Source organism: Symphalangus syndactylus, chromosome 1, assembly GCF_028878055.3.
Source record: "Symphalangus syndactylus isolate Jambi chromosome 1, NHGRI_mSymSyn1-v2.1_pri, whole genome shotgun sequence".
Classification (NCBI taxonomy): Eukaryota; Metazoa; Chordata; class Mammalia; order Primates; family Hylobatidae; genus Symphalangus; species Symphalangus syndactylus.
In genome coordinates, this window is record NC_072423.2 from 156,410,844 (window position 1) to 156,437,359 (window position 26,516).

At 38.0% G+C, this 26,516-nt stretch overlaps 1 protein-coding gene across 2 annotated transcripts in view; it reads left to right on the forward strand.

Annotated features, from left to right (window-relative positions):
* The window catches only part of CSMD1 (CUB and Sushi multiple domains 1), a 2,032,824-nt gene that overhangs the window by 1,349,672 nt on the left and 656,636 nt on the right, over nucleotides 1-26,516 (forward strand). For both annotated transcript variants that reach the window (XM_055289255.2, XM_055289263.2), the window contains exon 8: nucleotides 22,937-23,024. In XM_055289255.2, the coding sequence (XP_055145230.2) occupies nucleotides 22,937-23,024 (88 nt within the window). The remainder of the gene's footprint in view (nucleotides 1-22,936; nucleotides 23,025-26,516) is intronic.

Consider the following 26,516-nt stretch of genomic DNA (forward strand, 5'->3'; position numbering starts at 1 on the left):
ATTAACAATCAAAAAAAATAATGAGGTAAGATTCCGTGGACTAAGGCCCTGCTCTGGTCTTTCCGTCCCTCTGTGAGGCCCTCGCTTCCCCACAGAGGGGTTGTGAATGTCTCACTTCCTGTAAAATGAACGTTTTTCAGGGACGACATGGTTTCTATACAACTGGTTTGTAGACAGACACTCTCCTTTTTCTCATCAAACGTTGTAGCCACAATCAAAGGAATATCTAATTTATGTAGCAGGACGACTGAGTTCTCAGAGACCGCCTTTGATTTTGTAGTGGCTCAGAGAAAATACATTTTCTGTTGTCCAATCCAGTGGGAAAAAAAATGAGTTTATTCTTCCACATTTTTCTGAGATAACCTACACAATTTTCTGTTAATCGATTAAACAAAACTGAGCAACTATTTCTGGAGTTGAGGAAAGAGTCAGAGGACATAGGAAAGATGGTCTCTGGTCTTTACAATGCACCATAGTTTTGAGAAGATATAATTGAATATTTGGCAATGCCTTAAATAAAGTACAAATGGATATTTAATTATCTCATAAAATCTTGGTTGTGAACATGAAACCTGGAGGCTGAATGTTCCAAAACAGGCTCATTACCTCAGTGAATTTATTTGATCTTTATTTATTTATTTAATCAGTTCTCAGCATATTGATGCCTCCCCACATGACTGCAATATCCCTGCACCAGCTTAAAGCTTTAAGTTTTCTCAGAGCGAAGTCTTATGCAAGAAGAAGTGAGACAGGCAGGAAAAAGGAGGTCTACATGGGAGAGCCTTGAATTTTTAAAATAAGTTGCTTCTTATTATGCAATTATATTCATGCATGCATTAATTCGTTTCTCCAACAAATATTTATTGAGCACCTACTGTATCCCAGCCACTATTAGATGCTAGCCATAAAATAGTGAACAAAAGAAGTATTTTCTGTTCTTATCTGACTTTTAACTAGGGTTCACAAAACACAAACAAGATGACAAATATTCTCTGCAGATATCAAATATTTTTCCAGCTGATAAAATAAATAATATGATTAGATTTTTTCTTTAGGTCCATTGCCCTGAACCAAAATAGGATGAGTAGTTAGAAGATTCTGAAAAATAACAAGAGGTATATATTAGTGAATAAATGCAAAAGAAAAATCATTGAGAAATCAAAGATGTTGATGTTTATATAGTGCCTTAGGATTTACATACATCATTCCATTTATGTTTTAATGCAGTGTTCAAATGAGGGAATTGGGATTTAGAATGGTTAATTGATTTTAAGATTTAAACTAGGTAATATATCTTTTGGATAGTCTGGTTGGGACAGAGAGTCAGGTCTTCTAATCCGTCCTATTATGTTATCTGTGTCTTGTACTGTCATTTAGTGCTCTTTTCTTATTTTCATGCTCAGACAATTCAGGTCACAGACTGATTGATCACGGATGCTTTTTCAGCATAAGTTGGTGAAGTGATTTCTGGGAATTTTCATGAAGGCTCACTCATTCACTTTCATTCTCTCTTTTTCCTCTGAAACTCTGAGCTTTCCTGATTCCCTTAATGAAACAACACCCCAAGCAAAAATAGTAATAATAAAGTATATTATTCAAATATCAACCTATTTCATAGAAATTTCGCTGCCCATGGATTAGCCCAACAGAGAGACCTCAAGGCCTGCTTCTTTACTTTCTGTCTTACTCTGTTCTCTTGAATTGAGCAGTATTTATTGCAAGGCTTAAAGTAGGGCTTCCAAAATCTTTTGCTAGAATGAACCTCTTTGCATTTTTCCAATTTGTGGAAGTTGAGAGTGGGCTGAAGGTAATGCTAAGTGGAACATGAAAGAAGGATATTGGGGACAAATGTTCACTCACAACTTCAGGGAGTCAAGAATGCAACACTGCCTTTCTCTTATTGAAATAATTTCTGAATTCCCATACTGCTGAGAGACAGAAAATAAATATCAGTCTATTCAGAATCCCTTCTTCACTTTTCTCTACCCCATTTTTCTTGTAGTTTTGTCTGTATATTCCAGGGAATCTTCCTGGCGCCAAGGTGTGAGGAAGGAGAGAGGGAGGAGCCTCAGAGGCACCTTTGCATGCTAGTGTCTGTCTTGTTATGTTTGGTCTGTGGGTCCGTTGAGTTCACGGCTACGTTCTGTATTCTGACCGCAAGCCTTTTCCCCATGTGTTGACTTTCTATTCCACAGAAACTTTCTTTCTAGTTACATCTTGCCCGTGTTTCACCTGCTCCTCCACATGACTGGGTAGGAGAAATGTAGCACATTCTCACCCTTTCCAGACTGCGCTTTGCAGGCTGGGACAAGCATCCCCTCTGCAATCTCTCCTACTCCTGATTTACCAAATATATCTAGGAATCTTGTCATCATTATTGTCGTGTCTCCAGGTCTCAGAATTTCAAGAGCAGTGTTTTTGTTTGTTTGTTTGTTGTTGTTGTTGTTGTTGTTTTTGGAGGGGTGGAGTTGCCGGGGGCAAAGCTAGGACCTTTCTCTCTGCTTCATACTGTATCTGATTCCTGGCTACAGCCTCTTGGGACACACTGAGGCTAACACTGGGTTTTAGATAATTTGGAAAAACTGACTAAATGGATGACATATTTTTCTATGTAAATTGTTTATGGTGTACATGTTATTTATTTGTCTATAGAATTTTTTCTACTAATGTTTTAAAGCCCAGTTCTGAACTCCAAGACTTGGTGAAGTGGGTTTGAAGTAAAATATGGGAAGGAAACATCAGTGACGGGCAGGAGATCTTATGTTTAAGACTCATCCTGCTTGGGTTTAAATCTGAGCTCCTTGATTTGACAGCTGTGTGTGGTTAGAAAAGGTACTTGTATTAGTCCATCCTCATGCTCCTGTAAGGACATACCGGACACTGGGTAATTTATAACAAAAAAGAGGTTTAATGTACTCACAGTTCCACATAACTGAGGAGGCCTCACAGTCATGGCAGAAGGTGAAGGAGAACCAAAGTCATGTCTTATATGGCGGCGATCAAGAGAGTGTGGGCAGGGAAACTGCTCTTTAGAAGACCATCAGATCTCGTGAGACTTATTCACTACCATAGGAAGAGCATAAGAAAGACCAGACCCCAAGATTCAATTACTTCACACCGGGCCCCTCCCAAGACATATGGGGATTATGAGAGCTACAATTCTGGATGAGATTTGGGTGGGGACACAGCCAAACCATATCCCTACTTAACACCTCCATGCCAGAGATAATTCAGTTCTCATCCTGTTTCATATGATTGTTGGGGGAATTAAATCATAGACTTTAATAGTGCTAACAGTAGCACCCAGTACATACTAGGCAGCAAAATATTAGTCAGTATTTTACTGAAGTATTAAAAAATAGAAAAAAAAAGCAAACTCTTGTATATTTCTTGTCAGGCAGTTTCGTATATTTTATTATAGTCAAAGGGGAACAATTCTGAAGTTATGGTAGGTAATACTACCTTATCAAATGTTAGAAAATAAATTCAAATACATTATTTAATTTATTTAAGTTAGTAAGGTGGTTAGACATTTGAATTCAGGTCTTTATGATGCCCCAAACTCATAACAATCCACATTCTACAGATAAAGGATCTTAGACATACATTGTTTATGAAACCCCCCCAAGCATACATAGCTAGCAAGTGGGACAACCTATTTCTAGTAAGGATTATTCTGATTACACATTACCAAGTAAAAATTAAAATATGTCATACAGCTTAAAAACTGTCTTAAACAATTGTCCTAGTTAATTTTGTGTTGCTATAACAGAATAGCACAAACGAGATAATTTATAAAGAAAGGAAATTTATTTTCTATAATTTTGGAGACTGGGAAGTCCAGGCATGAGGGTCCTGATTCTGGCGACGGTTTTCTTTCTGCATCATTATTCAATGGTGGAAGGCAGATGGGCAACAAACAGAGAGAAAGAGAGACAGAGACAAATTCGCATTTATAACAATCCATCTCAATAATGACACTAATTCATTCATGAGGGCAGAGACCTCATGACCTAGTTACCTCACAATGGCATCAAAATCTATATATATCAACCTGCGTCTTGGAAGGGACATTTAAACTCATACAGCAAAAAATAAAGATATGATCATATGCAATTTGAAGTCTGGAGGGTCAGGAGAACCTCTCTGCGTTAATCCCTGCCATCCTCGCTGAGCCAGCTGCTCCCTTGATGGTCACAAGAGGGTGGCTCCAGGCTTCACCTCTCCACAGGATCAAGACTAGGGAGAAGGGCATCTCTGCATCATGATTTGTTTTGCAGGGGAGAAAACATTTCCCTAAAAGATGTTTCTCACATTCCATTTCATGACCAGCATAAAGTTACATGTACATTCATCAGGAACAGATGGTAGGGTAAGTAAAATAGGTTTGACTGGCTTAGATAAACTCCTAAAGATTTTACCTGCAGGGCCAGGAGAGGTGGCTCACGCCTGTAATCCTAGCACTTTGGGAGGCTGAGGCAGGCGGATCACCTGAGGTCAGGAGTTTGAGACCAGCCTAGCCAACGTGGAGAAACGTCATGTCTACTAAAAACCCAAAAATTAGCCAGGCGTGGTGGCGCATGCCTATAATCCCAGCCTGTACAACAGCCTCAGGTAGGGCCTTCAGGAGAGATTCCAGAAGAAGGCATTGTTGTCCTAGAAAATGACAATTCCATGCTTGTTACTGCTCCTGAAGACCTTCCAGTGGGGCAAGACACAGGTGGAAGAAGTGATGTTGATTATTCTGACCCTGTGTTGTAGGTGTAGGCTAATGTGTGTTTGTGCCTTAGTTCTTAACACAACGCTTTAAATTAAAGTACAAAAAAAAAATAGAAAATTTTGAAATAGAAAAAGCTTATAGAGTAAGGATATTAAGACTGAAAACATTTTTGTATAGCTGTTCAGTGTGTTGGTGTTTCAAGCTAAGTGTTATTACAAAAGTTTATAAAGCCAAAAAGTAAACTAAGTCAGCTTACAGGAAGTTAAAGCTAATTTATTATTGAAGAAAATATTTTTTGTTACAAATGTAGAGTAGCGTAAATGTGCGGTGTTTCTTTTTTTTTTCTTTGAGGTGGAGTCGGCTGGGCGTAGTGGTTCACACCTGTAATCCCAGCACTTTAGGAGGCCGAGGCGGGAAGATCACGAGGTCAGGAGATTGAGACCATCCTGACTAACATGGTGAAACCCTGTCTCTACTAAAAAATACAAAAAATAGCAAGGCCTGGTGGCGGGCACCTGTAGTCCCAGCTACTCAGGAGGCTGAGGCAAGAGAATTGTGTGAACCCGGGAGGCAGAACTTGGAGTGAGGCAAGATCACGCCACTGCGCTCCAGCCTGGATGACAGAGCAAGATTCTGTCTCAAAAAAAAAAAAAAAAAAAAAAAGGAAAGAAAGAGATGGAGTCTTGCTCCGTTGCCTATGCTGGAATGCAATGGCATGCTCTCAGCTCACTGCAAGCTCCACCTCCCAGGTTCAACCGGGTTCAAGTGATTCTCCTGCCTGCCTCAGCCTGCCGAGTAGCTGGGATTACAGGCATGCACCACCATGCCTGGCTATTTTTTGCATTTTTAGTAGAGATGGGGTTTTGCCATCTTGGCCAGGCTGGTCTTAAACTCCTGACCTCGTGATCCACCTGCCTCAGCTTCTGAAAGTGCTGGGATTACAGGCATGAGCCACCACACCCGGCCACAGTGTTTCTACAGCAGTGCACAGCCATGTCCTCGGCCTTCGCTTGCACTCACCATCCACTTACTCACCCAGAGTAACTTCAAGGCCCGTAGGCTCCATTTATAATAAGTATCTTCTATAGGTGTCCCATTTTTTTTTTTTAATAAGCAGTGTTTTTACCGTACCTTTTCTACGTTTAGGTAGGTTTAGATACACAAATTTCTTACCATTGTGTTAGAGTTGCCTACAGTATTCAGTAAAGTCATATGTGGTGTGGTTTGTAGCCTAGGAGCAAGTGGCTGTACCCTATAGCCCAGGTATGTAGGAGGCTCTACGATCTAGGATTGGGCAAGTGCACAGTGCACTGTGTGATGTTTGCAAAATGTCAGGAATCACCTAAGTACTCATTTCTCAGGATGCATGACACATGACTGTATTCACTAATGGGTAAGCAATCAAACTGTGTGTGCCTTAATCATGGCTCAATGCAGAAAGGCTGAGTAGGCAGCACAGTTACAATCACACCTTTCATTTGTTGGATGTGCAGTTTGAGGCATCCCCAGTACCACTCTCGGGTTGAGTAATTCTCTAGAAGGCTGCACAGAGCTCAGGAAGGTCATTACGTACATGGCTGTGGCTTGTGATAGTGAAAGGACACAGACTAAAGGCAAAAAAGGGAAGAGCAGCTTCAAACTTGCAGTTGTCCACTCCCAGTAGAGTTATGCTGACAGCATTAATTCTCCCAGGACTGACGTGTGACCACATACGCGGAGGACTGCAGACCGCAGAAGCTCACCTGAGCCTTGGGGTCTAGAGGTTTAACTGGAGTTTGTCACACATTGTCACATAGGCATGCCGTCCACCCACATTGCTGACCTTAGTCTTCAGCCCCACCAAAGGGGTGGTCCAGTACCATGGGGCTGGACCATGTGACCAAAGGCCTCCACCATGAATCATATGAACACATAGACTATCTGCTGTGGCCTGAGGTCCCCAGGTAAACAAGGACACTCTCATAAGTTGGGACATTCCCAGGGTTTAGAGGCTACTTTCCAGCATCAGGTCAAGAACCAAATTTCTAACGGGCAGGGCACACCACCGCCCAACCCCCACCCCCTACCCAGGTCTGCTGAGTCAGCCCTTTATTTCAGTGACAGTAATTCCAGATAAAACATTTACAGACATTTTATATAAGGGCCATGCATATTCATTTTCATGTTTCATACTGAATTCACTTGAAATGGAATGACATATTTTATGTATTTTATGCTCTATGTATTTTGAATAGTTTTGAATACATACATCAGGTTTCTTCTCTGTGTCTGTGATCTTCACAGCCTGATATTTAAAACTTCATAGCTGGTTACAAGCTATGCATCAAGTGGATACTTGAGAAATAATATCTGATTATAAAGCAATGCCTATGGGGTTGCTGAAGGGAAATAGGTGTTTACGTGACATTTCCATTTTTAATTGAAGGATAATTGAATGTTTTCAGATTTATATACAATATTTTCATGTCTTAAGATTGAAAAATATGTCATTAACATTTTTAAATTAGGAGACATTAATTTATTCTTTCAAATTAAAATGAAAATTTAAGTAGCTAAAAATGAAATTAACTTTCGATGTGCATGCACACTAAATACAATTGTCCTTTGTATTCTGCTGCCCTTGCATTTGTATTTGACTTCTAAATTGGGAACAGACTGGTTTTTACATATGTTAGATATTATTTGCATTATCCTATGGGGAGTACCATTCATTCACTGTCAAGTCTCACCTAGTTTGCAAACTTGTCAGTCTCAAGAAAATATGGCAGGACCAATGACAGCTTTGACACGATGCACTTCTGAGTCTTGTGTATGACACAGTGCACTTTTGAGTATGTGTTATCAACATACTTTTATGTGGTACTTCTCACTGTCAGAGTAATTTATGTTATATCCAATGTAGACATTTTAAGTTATGTTTTATTTGATTTCTATGAGAAAAGGTGTGTTCATCATATATGACATTCAATGATTAACTGTCTATAAATTATTGGTAACATAAAGTTGGAGAAATAAATGATGTCAGCAACTTTTTAATAAATTAGTGATGGGAGTCAACAGGGCAGAGTATAACACTAAAAGTACCAGCTAGTAGGACACTCACTGAGGAAACCTCTCAGAGCAGGAGGGAGGGCTGCCGGTTTAGCCAGGATGCACAGGGAGGGCCATTCTGCAGATGACATCTGAGATGATACCTGTGTGCTGAGCAGGCTCTGACAGGAAGACCTTGCTGAAGAGTATTTTGGTTGGAAGGAGCGGCACCAGCAAAGAAGCATGATTGGGTTTTCAAGGGTTCAACATGGTGTTGGAGCCCCATTGTAGGTGACATCAATGATTCCCATGCTTTTAAATCTCATTTCTTGGATGAAAGTGAATAGCATGTTTCTGTAAGAGATCTCGGCTCTCTAATCCAGACACACATGATATAACCAACAGACTAACTGAGGTTTCCCCTTGGTCGACTGTGGGGATCTGAGATCAGAAATGGAACCCTTCACCTTCCCATGGTGACGTGTTCTTCTACTGCTTTTGCCACCGCAGTGAGTGCTACCACCCTTGGCTCAGGGCTTCAGAGAGGTAACTCCATTTCCCTCAGTTCTTGTGAGCAAACCACTCACACATTTCTCTCACATTTTATCTCGAACGCGATGAAATCCATCCGCTGCCCTCCAACCCTCACTCAGCATGCCAGCCCAACACTTCACCCTTCTGTCTGAATGACTTCAACATCGTCCTCTCCCTCTTCCTCTAATTGGCCTTGCCTGGGTCTGTAGGAGTAGCCACAGTGAACTGTTTAACATATTAATTGGACCTTCTCATCTAAGCATCTTTCATGCTTTCTCTTTTTCTTCTTTCTTTCTCTGAAGTTTCAGTGGTTTGGGCCACTTCATCTTTTTTTGGTTCTGTGAATACTCCAGTCTTGTTCCTTCCTGAGGGCTTGGCTTTTGCTGTTTACTGGGCAAAAGGGTTTTAAAGTTCACTCTTACCCTAGGTAATTCCTGCACATCTTTTCATTTCAGCTGAAATGTAATTTTGCATCAGAGACCAGCTGTGACCCCATCCGAAATCTGATGCTCCCCCATCTAGCTATTAATTTCTTGAACAGTATCCTGTTCTCTTCTTCCTAGTCTTTATCCCAATATGCAGCAATGAATATTTATTTGAGATTTTATTTCTTAGCATTTTCTCCGTGACGTCTGCTCGTTAAACACTGAGAAGACTGACACCTCCCGGGAGCTGACGCAGAGCCTGACTGTACTGGGCATTCAGTCAATATTTCACTGAGTGGATGTTGAATAACTAAACGAAACTGGCTACAATTAACTTTCTATTTCTATTTTAAAGTGTTATTTCCATGGGGATTTTGATTACTCTAATGTAGAAAAATACTCATTTGAAATGTTTTCTTTTTACAAATAAAACTGTGGGATCTGTTCAAAAAATATGTTAACATTTTTTGCCAGTTTTTAAATATTATTCAGTAACACTATAGGCAACAAACAAACGCTGTGAAAAGAAAATTTTAAATCTACTTTCTTCTAAGTGAAAAGGCACGATTTCCTATACAACTAGTTTTGTTTGTGGAGACATCAAACCCTGTGTTTCTGACGGACCGAAGTTGTATCTTTTAGCCTTTGCTTATACTGTGCAAGCAGCCTGTCTTTTTGAAATGAAAGGTGCGTGTTTCTTTTAGCATAATGTTGTTTTACCTGTGTTCTTTCTGTGCTGATCATATGGTCTTTTCTATCTCCGTAATATCCTATAAACTTGTGTATTATAGCATTCCTTGATAAAATAACCCTGAGTATAGGAATCATAGAGAGGGACTCATGGTATATTAAAGTTGAAAGAAAACACTGAAATAATTTAGTCTAAACTGTTAACAGGAGAAAAAGATGAGGAGCTGATAATTGCTGTAACATTGTCTTTATTGAGCAATGGTAGGTGTATTGTGTATTCCATGTCATTGAATTTCCCAATAATATTGCATGGTTGACATTTTAAGGGAGAAAAGACCTTACATACAAAATTTCCAACAGTAACTATATGTAACTAAACACATATAAATAATGGAGAAGACTATATCTGAATGTCAGCTGAATGCATCAGTGAAAGAAAATATAATAATAGTAAATAAGAGTCTCTGCTTCCCGTTAGGCATCTTATTCAGAAAGGGTCTTCATGGTTTGACCTTTGCCTCAGTAACTGACCTGGATTTTCCTGTTTCTCAGTTGAAGCTGTTCAAGCAATTTCCTCCGTGTCCCGCGAACGTCCCGGGTTCTTTCTGCCTTTGCTCACGTCATGCCTGGGGTGTCTCCTCTGCACACCCCTGCTTCCCCCTACTTCTCACTCCTCTCCTGTCAATAACTGTCTATCCCCCAAGGCTTGGAATTCCTTGAAACAAAGGTTAGAATTCTATTTTATCTTTTTTGTTCCTTTTTCTCTATCCTCTTTCCCATCTTTATCTTTTATTCTTCTTTTGTTTCTGATTCCTACCTCTTTATTCCTTTTCTTCTCTTATTTTCTCCTGTCTTTGTTTTGAATAATTTTTTTTAAAAACTTAGATTATTTGGGTTACTAGAACCACTTAAGAAAGAGACAGATGAGAGTTCTTGGCTCGGACGTGTGTGCCAAAACTAGGAAGCCACAAATCATCTGGCTCTAGGCACTGGTCACTTTTCCATTTGGCTCGCATGAGCTGTGACGTGATCTGCAGGGTGTCTACACTTGTTTCTGTGAGGCTGCCCATGCCCTCCCCTCTGCGGGAGCTGCCTCCCTCTGAGACACTCCCTCTTCGTCCCCCTGCACTTGCCATGATGCCCAGTGGCTGCTGTTGGCCCAGTGGCATCCGCCCAGCTGTGGCTTTCATCACTAAGGGCTTCATATTACTGTGTGCATCACAGCTAAAGTTCTCCAAGAAGTAAACCTTAAGGACCCAGTTGATTTTTTGAAATAGTTCCGATTCATGAGTTACGGTTGATGGAAGCCTTTCCCGATTTGGGCCAAGTCCCCATGACTACACTGGCCTGTGCTGTGGTGAACAAGGAAGGGGCGTGAGGTCATCCTCGGCAGGTGTGCGCAGGCAGGGATGGTTCCAGAGAAGTGTGCACGGGCTGGAACCTCTGCTGGGCTTTTGTGATTGTTTTTCTCTTTAAAGAAAGAACCTATTCTCATTGTAGAGCATTATTATAACACAAATTAAAAAAATAAAAATACAACTGCTTTGTTACAGTGATAGAGATTCAGTAACCAAATGGAGGTTTACATGTCAACAAGGGTGAAGATGGTATATCCGGAAACACTGCCGGTCTTTTTGTATGTTTATTTTATTTAAAGAAATAGAATGACACTACGTTTTGTTTTGTAATCTGCTTTTTATTACATTGCCCTTTTGAATCTTTTACTTAGGAATTCATGTTAGATATGTAACGTAAGTTGAAATATTAGCGGTGAAGTACTTTTCATTTTTCTTTTCAACCTGTGGTCTCTAAATGAGTATTATCTCCTTAAATCTCCCCTAAAGGTCAAAAGCAAAATCAGTGAATTAACATATAACGAACAATGTGGGCTTTGAAATCAGACACCTTAATATATCTATCAGCTAAATAAACAAGATGTGCTGACTCGGATTCCAACCCTCACTTTTCTCATTTCTTAAACAAGCAAAGTAATAATTCCCTCATAAAGATTTTGTGTCACCTAAATTACATAACGCATAAAGGCATGCTTACCATAAAATGTCGCATATATGATCACCATTCCTGTTTTTAATATTAATATCTCACAGTTCCTTATATACATTAAAGTTTACACATTTTTGTAAGAATATATAGAATATAATATTAGATTGTTACCTTTTCCACATTTACAGATACCTGTACATCATTTACTATGATGAGGAACGTAATAAAAGCAGTCTAATATATTCCGGTGAGGTTATGTAAATAAAAATAATAGCAGGACTTTAAGTCACCTGCATAGTCTTCTCAGTGGATGTTCACGTGTGTGATTTCAGGACTAGAGGTGATATGCCACGATTTCTTTAAGGAGATGTAACTTAATAATTTGTGATCTGTGAAATTGAAATCTTACACACGTATTATAGCATCATGTGGTGAATTTTACTTCTCCCAAGTGCCTTGCAGCTAGGTATTTTCAAAATGGGCACGAACAGCTGCACAGAAAGTTTTTATCACAATCTCAAACTCGGTTCTCTCTCTCAATTTTACATCTGCAAAATACCTGAATAGTATGTAGAGTGAAATTGCACTGCAAATATTCTAAAAGAAATAAATTTTTGAGTGAATACATCAAATGGAGTTATTGATATGTTAATTACAATGTTAAACTATGTGTATCACAGAAATTCTCAACCAGATAATTTAATATTTCTGCTCTTTAAAAATGCATAAACTCCTAGGGAAATAATTGAACTTATTTCCTCTTATATATTGTACTATGTTAAACAAATACTAAACACTGTATAACTGTGTATTTAAAACTGTATAAGATACTAATATTTAATAAAGCCTTAATATTAAATAGTATTAATTTATTATACTTATATTTATATATTTACATAAATATACTTTTTTTTTTTTTTTTTTTTTTTTTTTTTGAGACGGAGTCTCGCTCTGTCACCCAGGCTTGAGTGCAGTGGCGCAGTCTCGGCTCACTGCAAGCTCCGCCTCCCGGGTTCACGCCATTCTCCTGCCTCAGCCTCTCCGAGTAGCTGGGACTACAGGCGCCCGCCACCACGCCCGGCTAATTTTTTTTTTTTGTATTTTTAGTAGAGACGGGGTTTCACCGTGGTCTCGATCTCCTGACCTTGTGATCCGCCCACCTCGGCCTCCCAAAGTGCTGGGATTACAAGCGTGAGCCACCGCACCCGGCCCATAAATATACTTATTTATTGTGTGTATTTACTTTGATATATAAATTATATTTAACATACATAGTATTAAAGTTTTAATAACATTATTATCTTATTCTGAATACGTAGGTAATATGTATAAAAGTAATAAAATATATCCTAAACTATATAATACATACTTACATCATCTATATTTACTGCATTGGAATGTACTTGTAAGATCCTGAAATCACTAATGAACTATAATCAAAGAGAAACTTTCTGTGGGGACTCATCATTCAGATCACATCCCATCAGTTTCTAAATCTAGGGAATGACAAATAAAACTTTTAAGATTTAATTATTATATTTTACATAAATATTTAAATACATTACATTTAACTATAACTATATATGTCTGTAAAATAAATTATATAAGGACTTCAAGATTTTTTCCCATTTCTTTTCACATTTTTAAGTTGCTGGCCTGAATTATAGATTCTATGGAAAGTAATATAAACTGGCCTAGTCAAATGCTACTTTCACTGTGAGAAGACCATGAATAATTGGACATCCTGTAAGATATCTTTGAGTGAGCCCCCAAAACTATTTCTGAGGCTTAAGTCTAGAGTTCTTAAATGTGCAGAAGGAGACTAGAGCAGAAATGATAGGCCCTAAGACCTCCAGCTGAGCCGGTGCTCTCCCCAGCTGCCGGTCACTCTGCATTTGCGGGAGCCAGCGGGAGGCATAGAGATGTCTCTCTTTGGTGCTGCTAATATACATTCCAGTGAACATCTGAGAGCACCATGTGAAAACAGACAGATGGTGATGAGGACGAGCCTCCAGACTCTTATAAAATGTTCAGTGCCGTTAATTTTGTTAAGGTAACATTTATACTGATTTTATGGTAGAATATTCTTATTTTTTATTTTATTTGTATAGTAAATAAACATCTTGGTTTAATGTGAAGCTTTATAAGGAAAATATTTTCTCTTTGAACATTTGCTGCTACCATGATATATCAGTTGGAAAGATAATTGTTAATATCTGAGCCCCTATGAAAAATTCATTTGTTTTTCCGTCTGATAGAAAAATAACCTAGGGCAGGCAATGTGAAAAATAAATAAAGACTGTAAGAATCTGCAGTGTTCACAACTATTGAGACCATAGAATCTCTGCAGGGAGTAGTAAGAATAATGTTGGAATGACTGAAGTTTCTGAATGCCAAATCGTTTTATTTTTTATGTACAATAGAGTTATTATTTTTTTAGTTTATCGGTAATATATTTTAGGACACAGCATTAGAAGCTGAAATGTATTTTTAAAAAATACATTACTATAAACTAAAAGGAAGCTTGATTTAAGACCATGGCAGCTGAATCAGAGACCAGAGAACATGGGTAAAATTGGGGTATATGAATTATGATAATGCGTGATCAACCACTTGTGTTTTAAAAGTCAGCACATGAAGGTATGTAGTGGAGAGGAAAGAGGGGCCAGACAAAATATCTGGCAACATAATAAATTAAACACTTGGAAAATCCAGCCGTTGCCTCTCTCTCAGGGTTGGAAGCTCTTCACGTCCAGTTGGAGATCCATTAATATGAGATCTAAAACAATACATATAAAAGCAATATGTGCTGAGCAACTTACTTCAATGTCAACTATTCATTTAAAGCTTCTAATGTTGCTCTGATAATAAGACTTTATCATCCAAGTGTCAACAATTCTTATTTTACCTATTTATATAGAACTTGTAAACATTTGTTTACTACTGTGAGAGAAAAAACAACTACTGCTGCAGACTGTACAAATATTCTGTAAAAACAGCAGAAAATAAAAAAATCTGTTATGCATGTAGAGCTGTCTCATAGGATGCTATAAATCAAAATTATCCTCTTATAGCTGTAAGAAAGAAATGATTACAGTGGCAACAGTTTCTTATTGTTGAAATTGTTAATCTAATCAAGTTATTAGTTTTTGAAGAAGGGTGTGGCATGACAAAGTTTCATTCTTGCTGAGACATAAACTTCCTGGAAATCAAAGAGGAGACATGTATTAAAATGGAGCTATTACTTTTCAATTCAATGAGATAATACTGAGTCTACAAAATGCTGAAGTAAAAAGCTGTCAGTGTTGACATCTTTCAAACTGAGTATAGCAGGAAGGTCCGAAGTCTAGAGTGTCCGTCGAACACATATCCTAGAGTGCACTGTCACTCAAACAAAGCTCATCAGTACAGTGGGGAAACTGCTACTAAAAATTTCAATGAGAATTTGTTTTGTATAACCACCTTCCTGATGGTTATGCAGCTGAAAACATACGTCACCTCTCTGAAGGCTTAAATGGTTAGAGTTTGTCTCAAAATTGATGCAACTGAAATACATCTGTACATCTCTGAAGAAGCAAGTACCAACAATGAAAATATACAATAATAATAAATCATAAGTGCCTTCAGGCTAAAAAGTGTGAGTTTATCTAAATGGCTCTTATATTGGCTTATTTATTCCAAATATAAATCAATGTTTAACTCAAAATGACACCTTACATAGAGATTTAACATTCAAGCCAGTTTGTGGCTCTTGTTCTCTAAAGGTGGATTATATTCTCCATGGAAAGCCTTTGGCTTTCCTCTTAGCTGAAGGAAAATCGCTAGCAGATGGTTTGGACTAAAGCCTCATGGTTCAAACCATATGGCTTCCCATGTGTATGTTTGCTTGGGAATACAAATGAAAACACCTCTTCACTTTTCTTTTGGATGTTAAGTGTATTTTTATTAATAATTAAATTTTATGAAAGGAATGCAACTTTTAAGAAATAAAAAAAATTTTATTAACCAAAAGTGTCTCTTTAGTTTACAAAGCCCTTCAATGCATAATGTCTCATAAGGTAATTACGGCCAGAGTACAGAAAGGCATTTTTTTTTTTTTTTGGAGTTTTGCTCTGTCACCCAGGTTGGAGTGCAGTGGCATGATCTTTGCTCACTGCAACCTCTGCCTCCCGGGTTCAAGCGATTCTCCTGCCTCAGCCTCCCGAGTAACTGGGATTACAGATGCACACCACCACGCCCAGCTAATTATTTAATTTTAGTAGAGACAGGGTTTCTCCATGTTGTTTAGGCTGGTCTTGAACTCCTGACGTCAGGTGATCCACCTGCCTTGGCCTCCCAAAGTGCTAGGATTACAGGCATGAGCCACCACTCCCAGCCTTGGCGTCAACTCATTCTTAACTCTGGCCTCAGTTTTCTTTCCTGTAAAATGGGTTTAATATTAACAACTCACAGACTGATTATATGGATTAAATTTAAAAACATATGTCAATGATACTAAGAGTTTCTAGCAAACACATAAGTTTAATTTTATATCATTGTCACTATTCTCAGTACTTCGTTTGTAATTATTTCTGATTATTCACTCATAAATTTTATCTTCACTAATTTATTTGTTTCTAATCTTTGTCACAGAAGTAGTTGCTTGTATTTCTTTTCAGACACTTGCTTTATTCATGATGGCACCTGATCTACCTGTATAGTTTGCTGCAAAGAAATTCATGTTGAATTTTAATTGATACTCATATGGCATGTCCTCAAACAGCAAGGTAATTTAATCAAGAAGTATTTTCTTTACTGCCCTACACAGTCACAAGGTTTTGTGCAGATCTAATGAGGTATTGTAAATCAACATGCTTTGAAAAAGTCATTTAAAATATATAATCTACACTTCTAAAAGCAAATTCATTTAAACTCTTTTACAAACTGTCCATATCTGATTATCCACTTGCGTAATTTTATACCTGTCATTAGTATTAATGGTGTGTAATGAACCCATCTATTGATATTTTCAGTTTTGATTTTTAACTACAAGGTTTTGACTTACATTTAACATATTTATCACTATCTGTGTCATGTGTTCTGAGATCTGAAAAGATATTCAACAAAATTAGAGTTAAAGTGATATTAAGCCCAGTAAATCCTCTCTTTGAAAATGTTTCTCTGAGGTACTAAGGATTCCTCTTGAAGTGATTTCATCTCCACGATTCTTTCCAACCTTGAAGCTTTTATTTCTAGATGAATCCATGACTCACGGTGTGGATGGAATACGTAGTTGGGATTTATGGAGCTATCGTTTCCTTGCACGTACCATGTGTCAGCATACTTTTTCTGACTCTTTATCACACGAAACAACTCCCTCTGTTTCAGAAAATCGCCCATATTTTACATTTAATCTCTAATCACTTTTTGTTATCTTCTACCATCTGCAATCCGTTCAGGCTTGTCTAATTCATTTTGTGCTTTCACAGAATTCCAACTAAGTCACCTTTCTTTAGTAAGTCACTTTGGCACTATCTTTAAAAAGATCCAGAGTGTTTTTACCCAACTTGGGCAGGTAGCTCCAATTTCTCCCATTTCTTTCAACTACTGTTGCTTGTGAGAAAAATAGAAGAGCAGAAATGCAAGTGGGCCTTTGTAAGCCTTGGAGTTGTATTTTCAACCAGTTTAGGTATTGTGGAAAAGTGCAGTAACTACCAAGCTAGAGTCTATTATTTCTGACAAACATCAGTGATAGCCGTTCATCTCGATGAAGCTATTTTATTTGGCCACAGCAATAATGATGTTGCTTGAGGGAGTGTAGAAGACATCTAGCCAGTGATGGCAGAAAGAATAAACGTGGCACAAGTAACATTCTGCATTGGAGTTTGAAATTATTAAAGCTAAATGCGTTTACGAGATAAATTTTAGAGAGCTAGTAGTCGACCACTGCTTACTGAGTGAAAACTGTACCCCAGCACATAGTACAGACTGCAAAAACATGGGGATGAAGAAAAAAGTAGTAGAGAAGCAGAATGATAGAAATACATATACATACATACACACACACATACACACACACACACACAAAGAGAGAGAGAGACATAAGGTAGAAGTAACATCACACTTGCTGGTTTTAACCATTATAAGCATAGACTTCTGGTTGGACATGATAACTCACTGTAATCCCAGCACTTTGGGAGGTCGAGATGGGAGAATTGTTTGAGCCCAGGAGTTTGAGACCAGCCTGGGCAATGTGGTGAAACCCTGTTTCTACAAAATAATCATAATAATAATAAAATAAAACATTAGCTGGGAGTGGTGGCATGCACCTGTACTTGCAGCTATTTGGGACGATTGCTGGAGCACGAAGACGGAGGCTGCAGTGAGCCATGATTGTGCCTCTGCACTCCAGCCTGGGCAAGAGAACAAGATTCTGTCTCAAAAAAAGAGAAGGTAAAAAAAGAAAAAGAAAAACTATGCATTTATGTGGCTTTAAATATGTTGATGCTGTTGTACATCCATCACCACTATTCATCTCCCCAAATTTTTGTCATACTCTGCTGAAATACTTTACACAATAACACCTTATATTCCTTCTTCTCCTTCCCTTTGCCCCAGCCCCTGGCAAAACCATCATTCTGCTTTCTGGCTCTCTGACTTTGATTACTCTTCATTTTTAACCTCTTTGTGTCTTTATGCCTAAAATGAGTCTCTTGTGGGCAACATTGAGTTGGATCATGTTACTTATTAACTTACTATTCAACGCGTCCTGTCAACCTATGTGTTTGGTTTAGGAGTGATTCATTTTTGAGGGCTGCCATAAAAAAAGTGCTACACTACTCACTGAGTGGCTTAAACAACAAAAATTCACTTTACCACAATTCTAGAGGGTAGAAGCCTGAGATCAAGGTTTGGGCAGGGTTGGTTTCTTCTAAGCCCTCTCTCCTTGACTTGTGGATGGCTCTCTGCTTCCTGTGCCTTCACATGGACTTTCCTTTATGTGTTCATGTCCTAACTGCCCCTTCTTAGAAGGGCATCAGTCATGTTGGATTAGGGCTTCTCTTAAGGATGACATTTTAAGTTAATTACCTCTTCAAAGTCTCTGTCTCCAAATACAGTCCATTGTGAGGTACTGGTGGTTAGAACTTCAAGGTATAACCCTTTGCCGGGAGGAGGGATATAATTCAGCCTAAAACGGCATTAAATCCATTTATATTTGAAATAATTATTTAAAGGGTAGCTCTTTTACCATTTTGTTTTTATTCAATTTTCATATGTCTTTCAGCATTTTTGTCCCTCATTTGACCCATTACTATTATCCTCTATTTTTAGTTGATATTTTTGTAGTGTCACATTGTGATCCTCTTCTCATTTCTTTTTTAGAAATTCTATAAATATTTTCTTCATGGTTTCCATAGAGATTACGTATAACATCCTACAAGGATGGCAGAATCTTAAATTGATATGAATTTAACTTCAATCAGATATAAAAACTTCAATCCATACAAGTCTGCTCGTTACTTTATGCTATTGCTGTCATAAATTACATCTTTATATATAATGTAACTATTAGCATAAGTGCATAATTATTGTATGCATTTATCTTTAGATACTGTAGAAAATGAAAATGGGGGTTTTAAGTCAAACTTAGTATAATTTTTTTTTTTTTTTTTTCTTTGAGACGGAGTCTTGCTCTGTCACCCAGGCTGGAGTGCAGTGGCGCAATCTCGGCTCACTGCAAGCTCTGCCTCCCAGGTTCACGCCATTCTCCTGCCTCAGCCTCTCTGAGTAGCTGGGACTACAGGCGCCCACCACCACGCCCGGCTAAATTTTTTTGTATTTTTAGTAGAGACAGGGTTTCACCGTGGTCTCGATCTCCTGACCTCGTGATCCGCCTGCCTCGGCCTCCCAAAGTGCTGGGATTACAAGTGTGAGCCACCGCGCACGGCCCAATAATTTTTACATATATTTTCATGTGTTTACCTATACTAGGGACCCTTTTCTTTTCATGAGGCTCCAAGTGACTGTGTAGTGCCCTTTCATTTCAACTTGAAGGACTTTCTTGTAGGGAACATATATTGGTAATAAACTCATATTTTGATTGTCTGGGATTGTCTTAATCTCTCTTTCATTTTTGAAGGACAGTTTTCCTAGATGTATAATTCTCAGTGGACATTTTTTCAGTAATTAAATATATTATCCATTGCTTTCTTTTCTTTTCTTTTCTTTTCTTTTCTTTTCTTTTCTTTTCTTTTCTTCAGATGGAGCCTTGCTCTGTTGCCCAAGCTAGAGTGCAGGGGCACAATCTCGGCTCACTGCAACCTCTGCCTCCTAGGTTCAAGCTATTCTCCTGTCTCAGCCTCCCAAGTAGCTGAGATTACAGGTGCCTGCCACCATGCCTGGCTGATTTTTGTATTTTTAGTAGAAATGGGGTTTCACCATGTTGGCCAGGCCAGTCTCGAATTCCTGACCTAAAGTTATCTTCCCACCTCGGCCCCCCAGTGTGTTGGAATTACAGGTGTGAGCCACTGCCCAGCCTATCCATTGCTTTCTAACCTGTGAAATGTCTGCAGAGAAATCTGTTGATAGTCTTTTTGTGGATCCCTTGTTTATGAGGACTTGCTTTTCTCTTTCTGCTTTTAAGATTCTCTTTTTTTCTTTGGCTCTTAACAGTTTCATTATTATGTGTCTTCATGTGGGTCTCTTTATGTTTATCCTGCTACCAGTTCATTAATGTCCTTGAATTTGTGTGTCTATGTCTTTCCTCAAATTTGGAAAGTTTATATTCATTTATTTAAATCCATATCTATAGTCATTGTTGTAAATTCATTGCCTAGTAAGTCTGATGCATATGTTCCTTCAGTGACTGTATGTAGAGATTTATTTCGATCCTTTGAATGGCCATGTTTCCCTGTTTCTTTGTATGCCTTGTGATTTTTGTTAAAAAAAAAAAAAAAAAAAAAAAGCATTTGAAAAGAATTAACTACCGCCCTCAATCTTTGCAGAATATATAGAAAATGTTCACTAATTAGTGGGCCTCTGAGCCTTGAGATCAACCTGGACTGAAGACTTTTACGTGTTCTCATACTTTTTTGAGGGGGTACATGTCCTGTCTGGGTTTGTGTGTACCTTTTGTTGTGTTTTTGTTTTCATTTTTTCCCCCAGCTGCTTTTAAACATATTAATATTCCAAAGAATCTCATCTCATCTTCACATTGGCGCCTTAGATATGTGTTCTGTCGTATTCTTCTGCCTGGAATCCTTTACCCCAAGGTACCCATGGGTTTGCAACCTTGCTGCAGTTTTCTATACAGCAGTGTTTCTCACAGCCTTCCATGGCTGCTAGCCAGAGATCCCAATTATGCCGCCCTTCCTCATCTGACCTGCAAGTCAGGAAAGACAGAGCTCAGTCTCTCAGGCAACCCACAGAGCGACCATCATGCTGCCAACCACTTTCTCTCTGCTTCTTCATCCCTAGAGAGGAAACTGGTCACTGGGCGGCTTCCTCCCAACTGCACTGTGCCACGCAAGTCATGATATGAAACAAGGAGAGTAAAACCTCAGGAAATATAGTCCTATTTTGATCATCTTTTTTCTTCATTGGGCATTTGCTTGGTTGTTGTAGATTTTTTACTGTCATTTAGAGCTCCTGTAAAATGATTTTAATCTTTCGGTAGTCGTTTCTTTGGTGTTTCCGTGGGGAAATACGGGTCTGGAAGCTTTCTGTCTGACTGTCTACTGATGGTATGAGCAAACTTGCTGAATCATTTTGATATAATATTGAGGAAATTAAACATTTAGAAAATAAAATTTTGGAATTCAATATAATTGTCACATCGTGCAGCAAAATAATGTTTAGATGTTATTTAAAAAAACTTATTTTAAAAAAGAAATAAAAATACCTAAAAAATATCTTAACCCATTTGGAATAGTGAAGTACTTACTAAGAATGAAACCACATAACATATTCAATAGAATTTGTATTTAATGAAGGGTTATGTTGTTACCCAAATTTATTCTAATTTAGCAGTGGAAGATAAATTTTCACTGGGCGTGGTTGTACATGTCTGTAACCCCAACACTTTAGGAGGCCACGGTGCAAGTGTCACTTGAGCCAGGAGTTTGAGACCAGTCTGGGCAACATAGTGAGACAACATCTCTACAAAAGATTATCTTTTTTAATTATCTGGGCATGGTGGCACAAGCCTGTGTTACCAGCTATTAGGGAGGATGAGATGGGAGTATTGCTTGATCCTGGGAGGTTGAGGCTGCAGTGATCTATGATTGTGCCACTGCACTCCCACCTGGGCAACAGAGTGAGATCCTGACTCAAAACAAACAAGCTAAACTAAACTTGCTATGATTGCTGTTGTTTTATGTATAGTTTTAATCAAATGCTTCACGAATTCCACTTATACCCAGGCATATTATTTTCTTCTTATGGAATCATTTAAAATATATGTGAGAAAATGTATATTTATATGTACACATTTCAGCTGCAAATAATAGAATCCCCTATTCAATGGATTTAAACTATAGTGAATAAGCTATAATAAACACAACAGAATGTTCAGAATTGTGATATTCCTCCTAAATTGGTTGATTTTCTGCCTCAACAATAAGGTAGCAGGTCCAGATTCTTGACACATCTGTTCTTTTCCATACATGCTGTTGTCTCCATCCTTGGATTATAGGAAAATGGCACCAATATCTCTACATTTGAAACCTGGACACAGAAATTTTCAGAGTGAAATAGAAATGCACTTTATTAGCATCCTGTAATGTTTCCCAGAAGGACTCCTGTGGACTTACCCTCACATCTCATTATACTGAATTAGGTCCCAAGCCCTCTGCTAAGCAAATTCCTGGGAAAAGAAAAAAAGAAATGACTTACTTTGATTAGACAAATTATATAGGGTGAAATGAATGTTGAAGTGACAGCCACTCTATCCAATAAACAAACGAGTTCTTTAAAAATTATTCTGTGATGGTGCAAGTCCCAACAGGAAAAAAGTTTTTCCATGAAATTCAAGAAATAAATCAGTACACTTGAACAAAGAAACCATTATGGGTTTTAGTTCAATGATAAACACTTCAACGTTTAAAATATACGTAATGTTATTTAAAGTATCTTTTGTACAGAACTTAGTAAATATCATCTCTGTTGTCATCTGTGGGAATGAGTGAAGACTTTCTTCTCTCTGAGTGTATGCATTTTTCCCATAATGCTATTTTTCTCATCATGCTGTTAATTGTGACCTGGCATAAAAGTAGTCCCAAGGAACAAATGAGATTTTTTATTAAATTTTGACATCTTAAAAATGAGAGAAATAAAACCAAAGATTATCATCCTTTCATTAGAAAACACATCTTTGATTTTCACCAATGAGAATATAAACATTTATTTGAATGTATTTAAGGTGTCTTAATTGCTTTGGAGATCACATTTTAAGTCATTATCGTTAAAGAACTGAACATGCCTAGAATAAATTTTTTTATCTGGATATTTCCTCAATAACTATACAACATTTTAACAATGTTTCTGTCTGTTACAGTGAGCCAAGGCGGTGTTGCATTGGTCTCTGACATGTGTCCAGATCCTGGGATTCCAGAAAATGGTAGAAGAGCAGGTTCTGACTTCAGGTAAGAAATACAATAGTGGTGGAAAAAAGCATGTTATTTGTAAGACATATATAATTTCAGCTTGCAGTTAGGTTTAACTCTTTTGTTCTTTTGAGGTAAAGATAAAACTTCTCAATCATTACGCAACTGTATTATTTGTAGAATTCTAAAACACATACTGAAAAATTCCTGGTACTCTAGAGTTGGCACCTTATACTCTAGGAACCAATATTAATTAACTGTAAATGTCTGTGATCAAAATTTGTCTTCAGAGATTTTGGTTTTTGTTTATAATCTGTTAAAATTTCTGTATTAGTCCCTTCTCACACTGCTAATAAAGGCATATCAGAGACTGGGTAATTTATAAAGGAAAGACGTTTAATTGACTCATAGTTCAGCATGGTTGAGGAGGTCTCAGGAAACTTACAATCATGGCAGAAGGGGAAGCAAACACATCCATCTTCATGTGCAGACAGGAAGAAGAATGAGCGAATTGGAGGAAAATACCCTTAAAAAAAACATCAGATCTCATGAGAACTCACTCACTATGGTGAGAACAGCATGAGGGTAATTGCCCCCATTATTCAATTACCTCTCACCTGTCCCTCCCACAGCATGTGGAGATTATGGGTGCTACAGTTCAAGGTGAGATTTGGGTGGGGACGCAGTGTGCCAAACCATGTAAATGTCATATTCCAATTCTTTTAATGTTTAAAGATAGAAGGTAAAACATTTAATTATCTCTTCATAGTTATTTCATTGAAAAACTTTAGGAATGATGAATGTTAGTATCAGCCAATAAAGTTTATTCAGGAAATGTGAATCATTTTACTAGGATTGTGATGAACTAGATGCTGATTTTCTGTTGCTACATTATGAATACAGTAGTGATTTTAATAGCCCTATTACTCTAGATTTTTGCACTTATTGCAGTGAGTTCAAGAAATGTAACATTTTCCATCTTACAAGATGGATACTGTTATTAGAAGTAGCTGTAAAATAAAAAAGTAAAGAGAAACAAGATATGTGTTTTTCCTTCTTACAATGTCACCATTTTTGAAAAAAGATTCAAAAAAAGGTTCAGAGAGCTAAGGCTACTGAAGCAGGCTACAAATGGAAGAAAAGTGCTGCTACTATTAGGGAGGAAAGAAGGAATGTTATTTAGTAAAACTGGAGTAACAACAGTAGTTTTAAAAGGAACAGAAAAATAAGAAAATTGTAGTGTGTCTATAATGAAGTTGGTAAAATTGTTTTACATGAAAAGGATACAAAGTATAGATGTGAAGAAATAGTTTTGGAACGGATATAGGTTAACTGTTACACATCTTGACTAATATATTAAGAAGTTTGTGTTTTTGCTGAAGTCCATTTGAGGCAGAGCTTGAGAAGAAAATTCTTACTGAAGTGATTTATTGGAAAAGTACTCTCTGGAGGAGGGGAGTAGAGGAAGTGGAATAGAATTGGAGTAAAGAGGCCGGGCACGGTGGCTCACGCTTGTAATCCCAGCACTTTGGGAGGCCGAGGCGGGCGGATCACGAGGTCAGGAGATCGAGACCACGGTGAAACCCCGTCTCTACGAAAAATACAAAAAATTAGCCGGGCGTGGTGGCGGGCGCCTGTAGTCCCAGCTACTCGGAGAGGCTGAGGCAGGAGAATGGCGTGAACCCGGGAGGCGGAGCTTGCAGTGAGCCGAGATTGCACCACTGCACTCCAGCCTGGGCGACAGAGCGAGACTCCGTCTCAAGAAAAAAAAAAAAAAAAAAAGAATTGGAGTAAAGAGCTAAGCAGAAAGATGCTTTTACTGGAGACTCACTTCAGTCTGTTCCCATGGGGAGTTCTGGGGCACAAATTGTACTGACAAGCAGGCCTCACATTTTGTACCCACTTTCCTGCCTGTCAATCAATGGCTTCCTTCCTTTGGCTCAAGGAAGTTCTCCATAGGAAGAGTTGGTTGTGAAGAGTTATTAGCAATGCAGTGAGTGTGGTGCATGGATGCACCAGCTGACAGCTAACAGAAGGATGCTGGTTTCCAGTATCATATTATAAAATAGCGGTCATTTGAAGTCATTCAGGAATTTTATCTCTTTTGAAAACAAAGCAACTAGATAAAATTGCACATTCTTTCAAGGGCTCTCCATTCTATGTATTCCTTCCTTGTATCAACAGTCACCTCTTTCATGTCCCTCTTGCTGAGGAAAAATCTTCTTCCTGCTTCCCTTCCCTTTTCTTCTGTGCCCCTTTGTTAGAGTTGACAGCAGTGCATCATCACGGCATGCTCACACATCCGTTTTCTCACCTGTCTTAAGCGTCTCCAGAATGGAGAGTGTCTTATCTTTGCATCCTCAGTGACTAAAACTGTGCATGGCACAAAGAAACTCATCTATGTATCAAATGTGCTTTGTGTATCAGGGGAACTGCCCATCTTGTATCCCGTCATCCCAGAAACCTAGAAACTTCTTTCGTCAATTTTGCGGAGCTGTATTTTAAAAACAAAACAATTTAACTTGTATCTGAGAATATCAAATTCTTCAAATTGCATTTCATGTTTTAAGAAAATGATAGAGAAAATGCTTAAGCTTTAAAAGTTAACGGAGAAGTTGTGAATATTCAGGCCAACGTCTACTTAGCACATGGGCAATCATGAAAGTTTTAATCATATCCTAGGTGAGTAAGCCAATCTTTACTCCATTTCATTCTCAGATCAGGCTTATTTCTGAAGAAGAGGTTTAAATTCAGGATGAACATTAACTCTGAGGGCTGTGTTGATCTGGCTCGGGTGGGGATAGGGAGAATGTAGGTTGTGCAGACATATGGCCCTTCAGGGATGGAATATAGATAAGGTTTCTATAGAACCTTATCTCAGAAGAGAATTTCAATCTGTCACTTTCCTAGTTTTTTGGGAAATCACTAGGTTGTTTATATGTCTCTACGTTTGTAGCAATAGCAATCAAATACTATAACACCTGGGAAAATGATTTGAAAGATTAAATTTTCTCTTAAGTACACATGTAAAATGTTATTTGTATCATCTATGATGTGTGGATATGTATACAAATATATACGTAACAGAGATAAGCTAGTTATAGTAGCTTTTTTGATAGATTTCCTAGAACTTTCTCCCTAGGTGATTTTGTTGTCTACAAATAAAAGGATTTTTAATTTTTGCTTTCCAATCTGATTTTTTTTAATTTCTTTTTCTTGTTTAAATGCATGGTTAGAAACTATTTTTCAAGATTGAGTAGAAATGGTGAGAATCTCTGCCTTTATTCCTGAGCTTAGGTGGAAAGTGTTCTGGCTTTCATTATATTTATGACATTGCTTGTTGGTTTTTCAAAGATGCCCTTTATCAGGTTGAGGAAGTATCCTTCTATTTGTAATTTTTTGAGGGCTGTGTGTGTGTGTGTGTGTGTGTGTGTGTTTTAATCTGACATAAATTTGGAATTTTTTCAAAACCTTCTTCTACATCTATTGATATGACCGTTTTTTGTTTGCATATTTTGTGACGATGAAGAC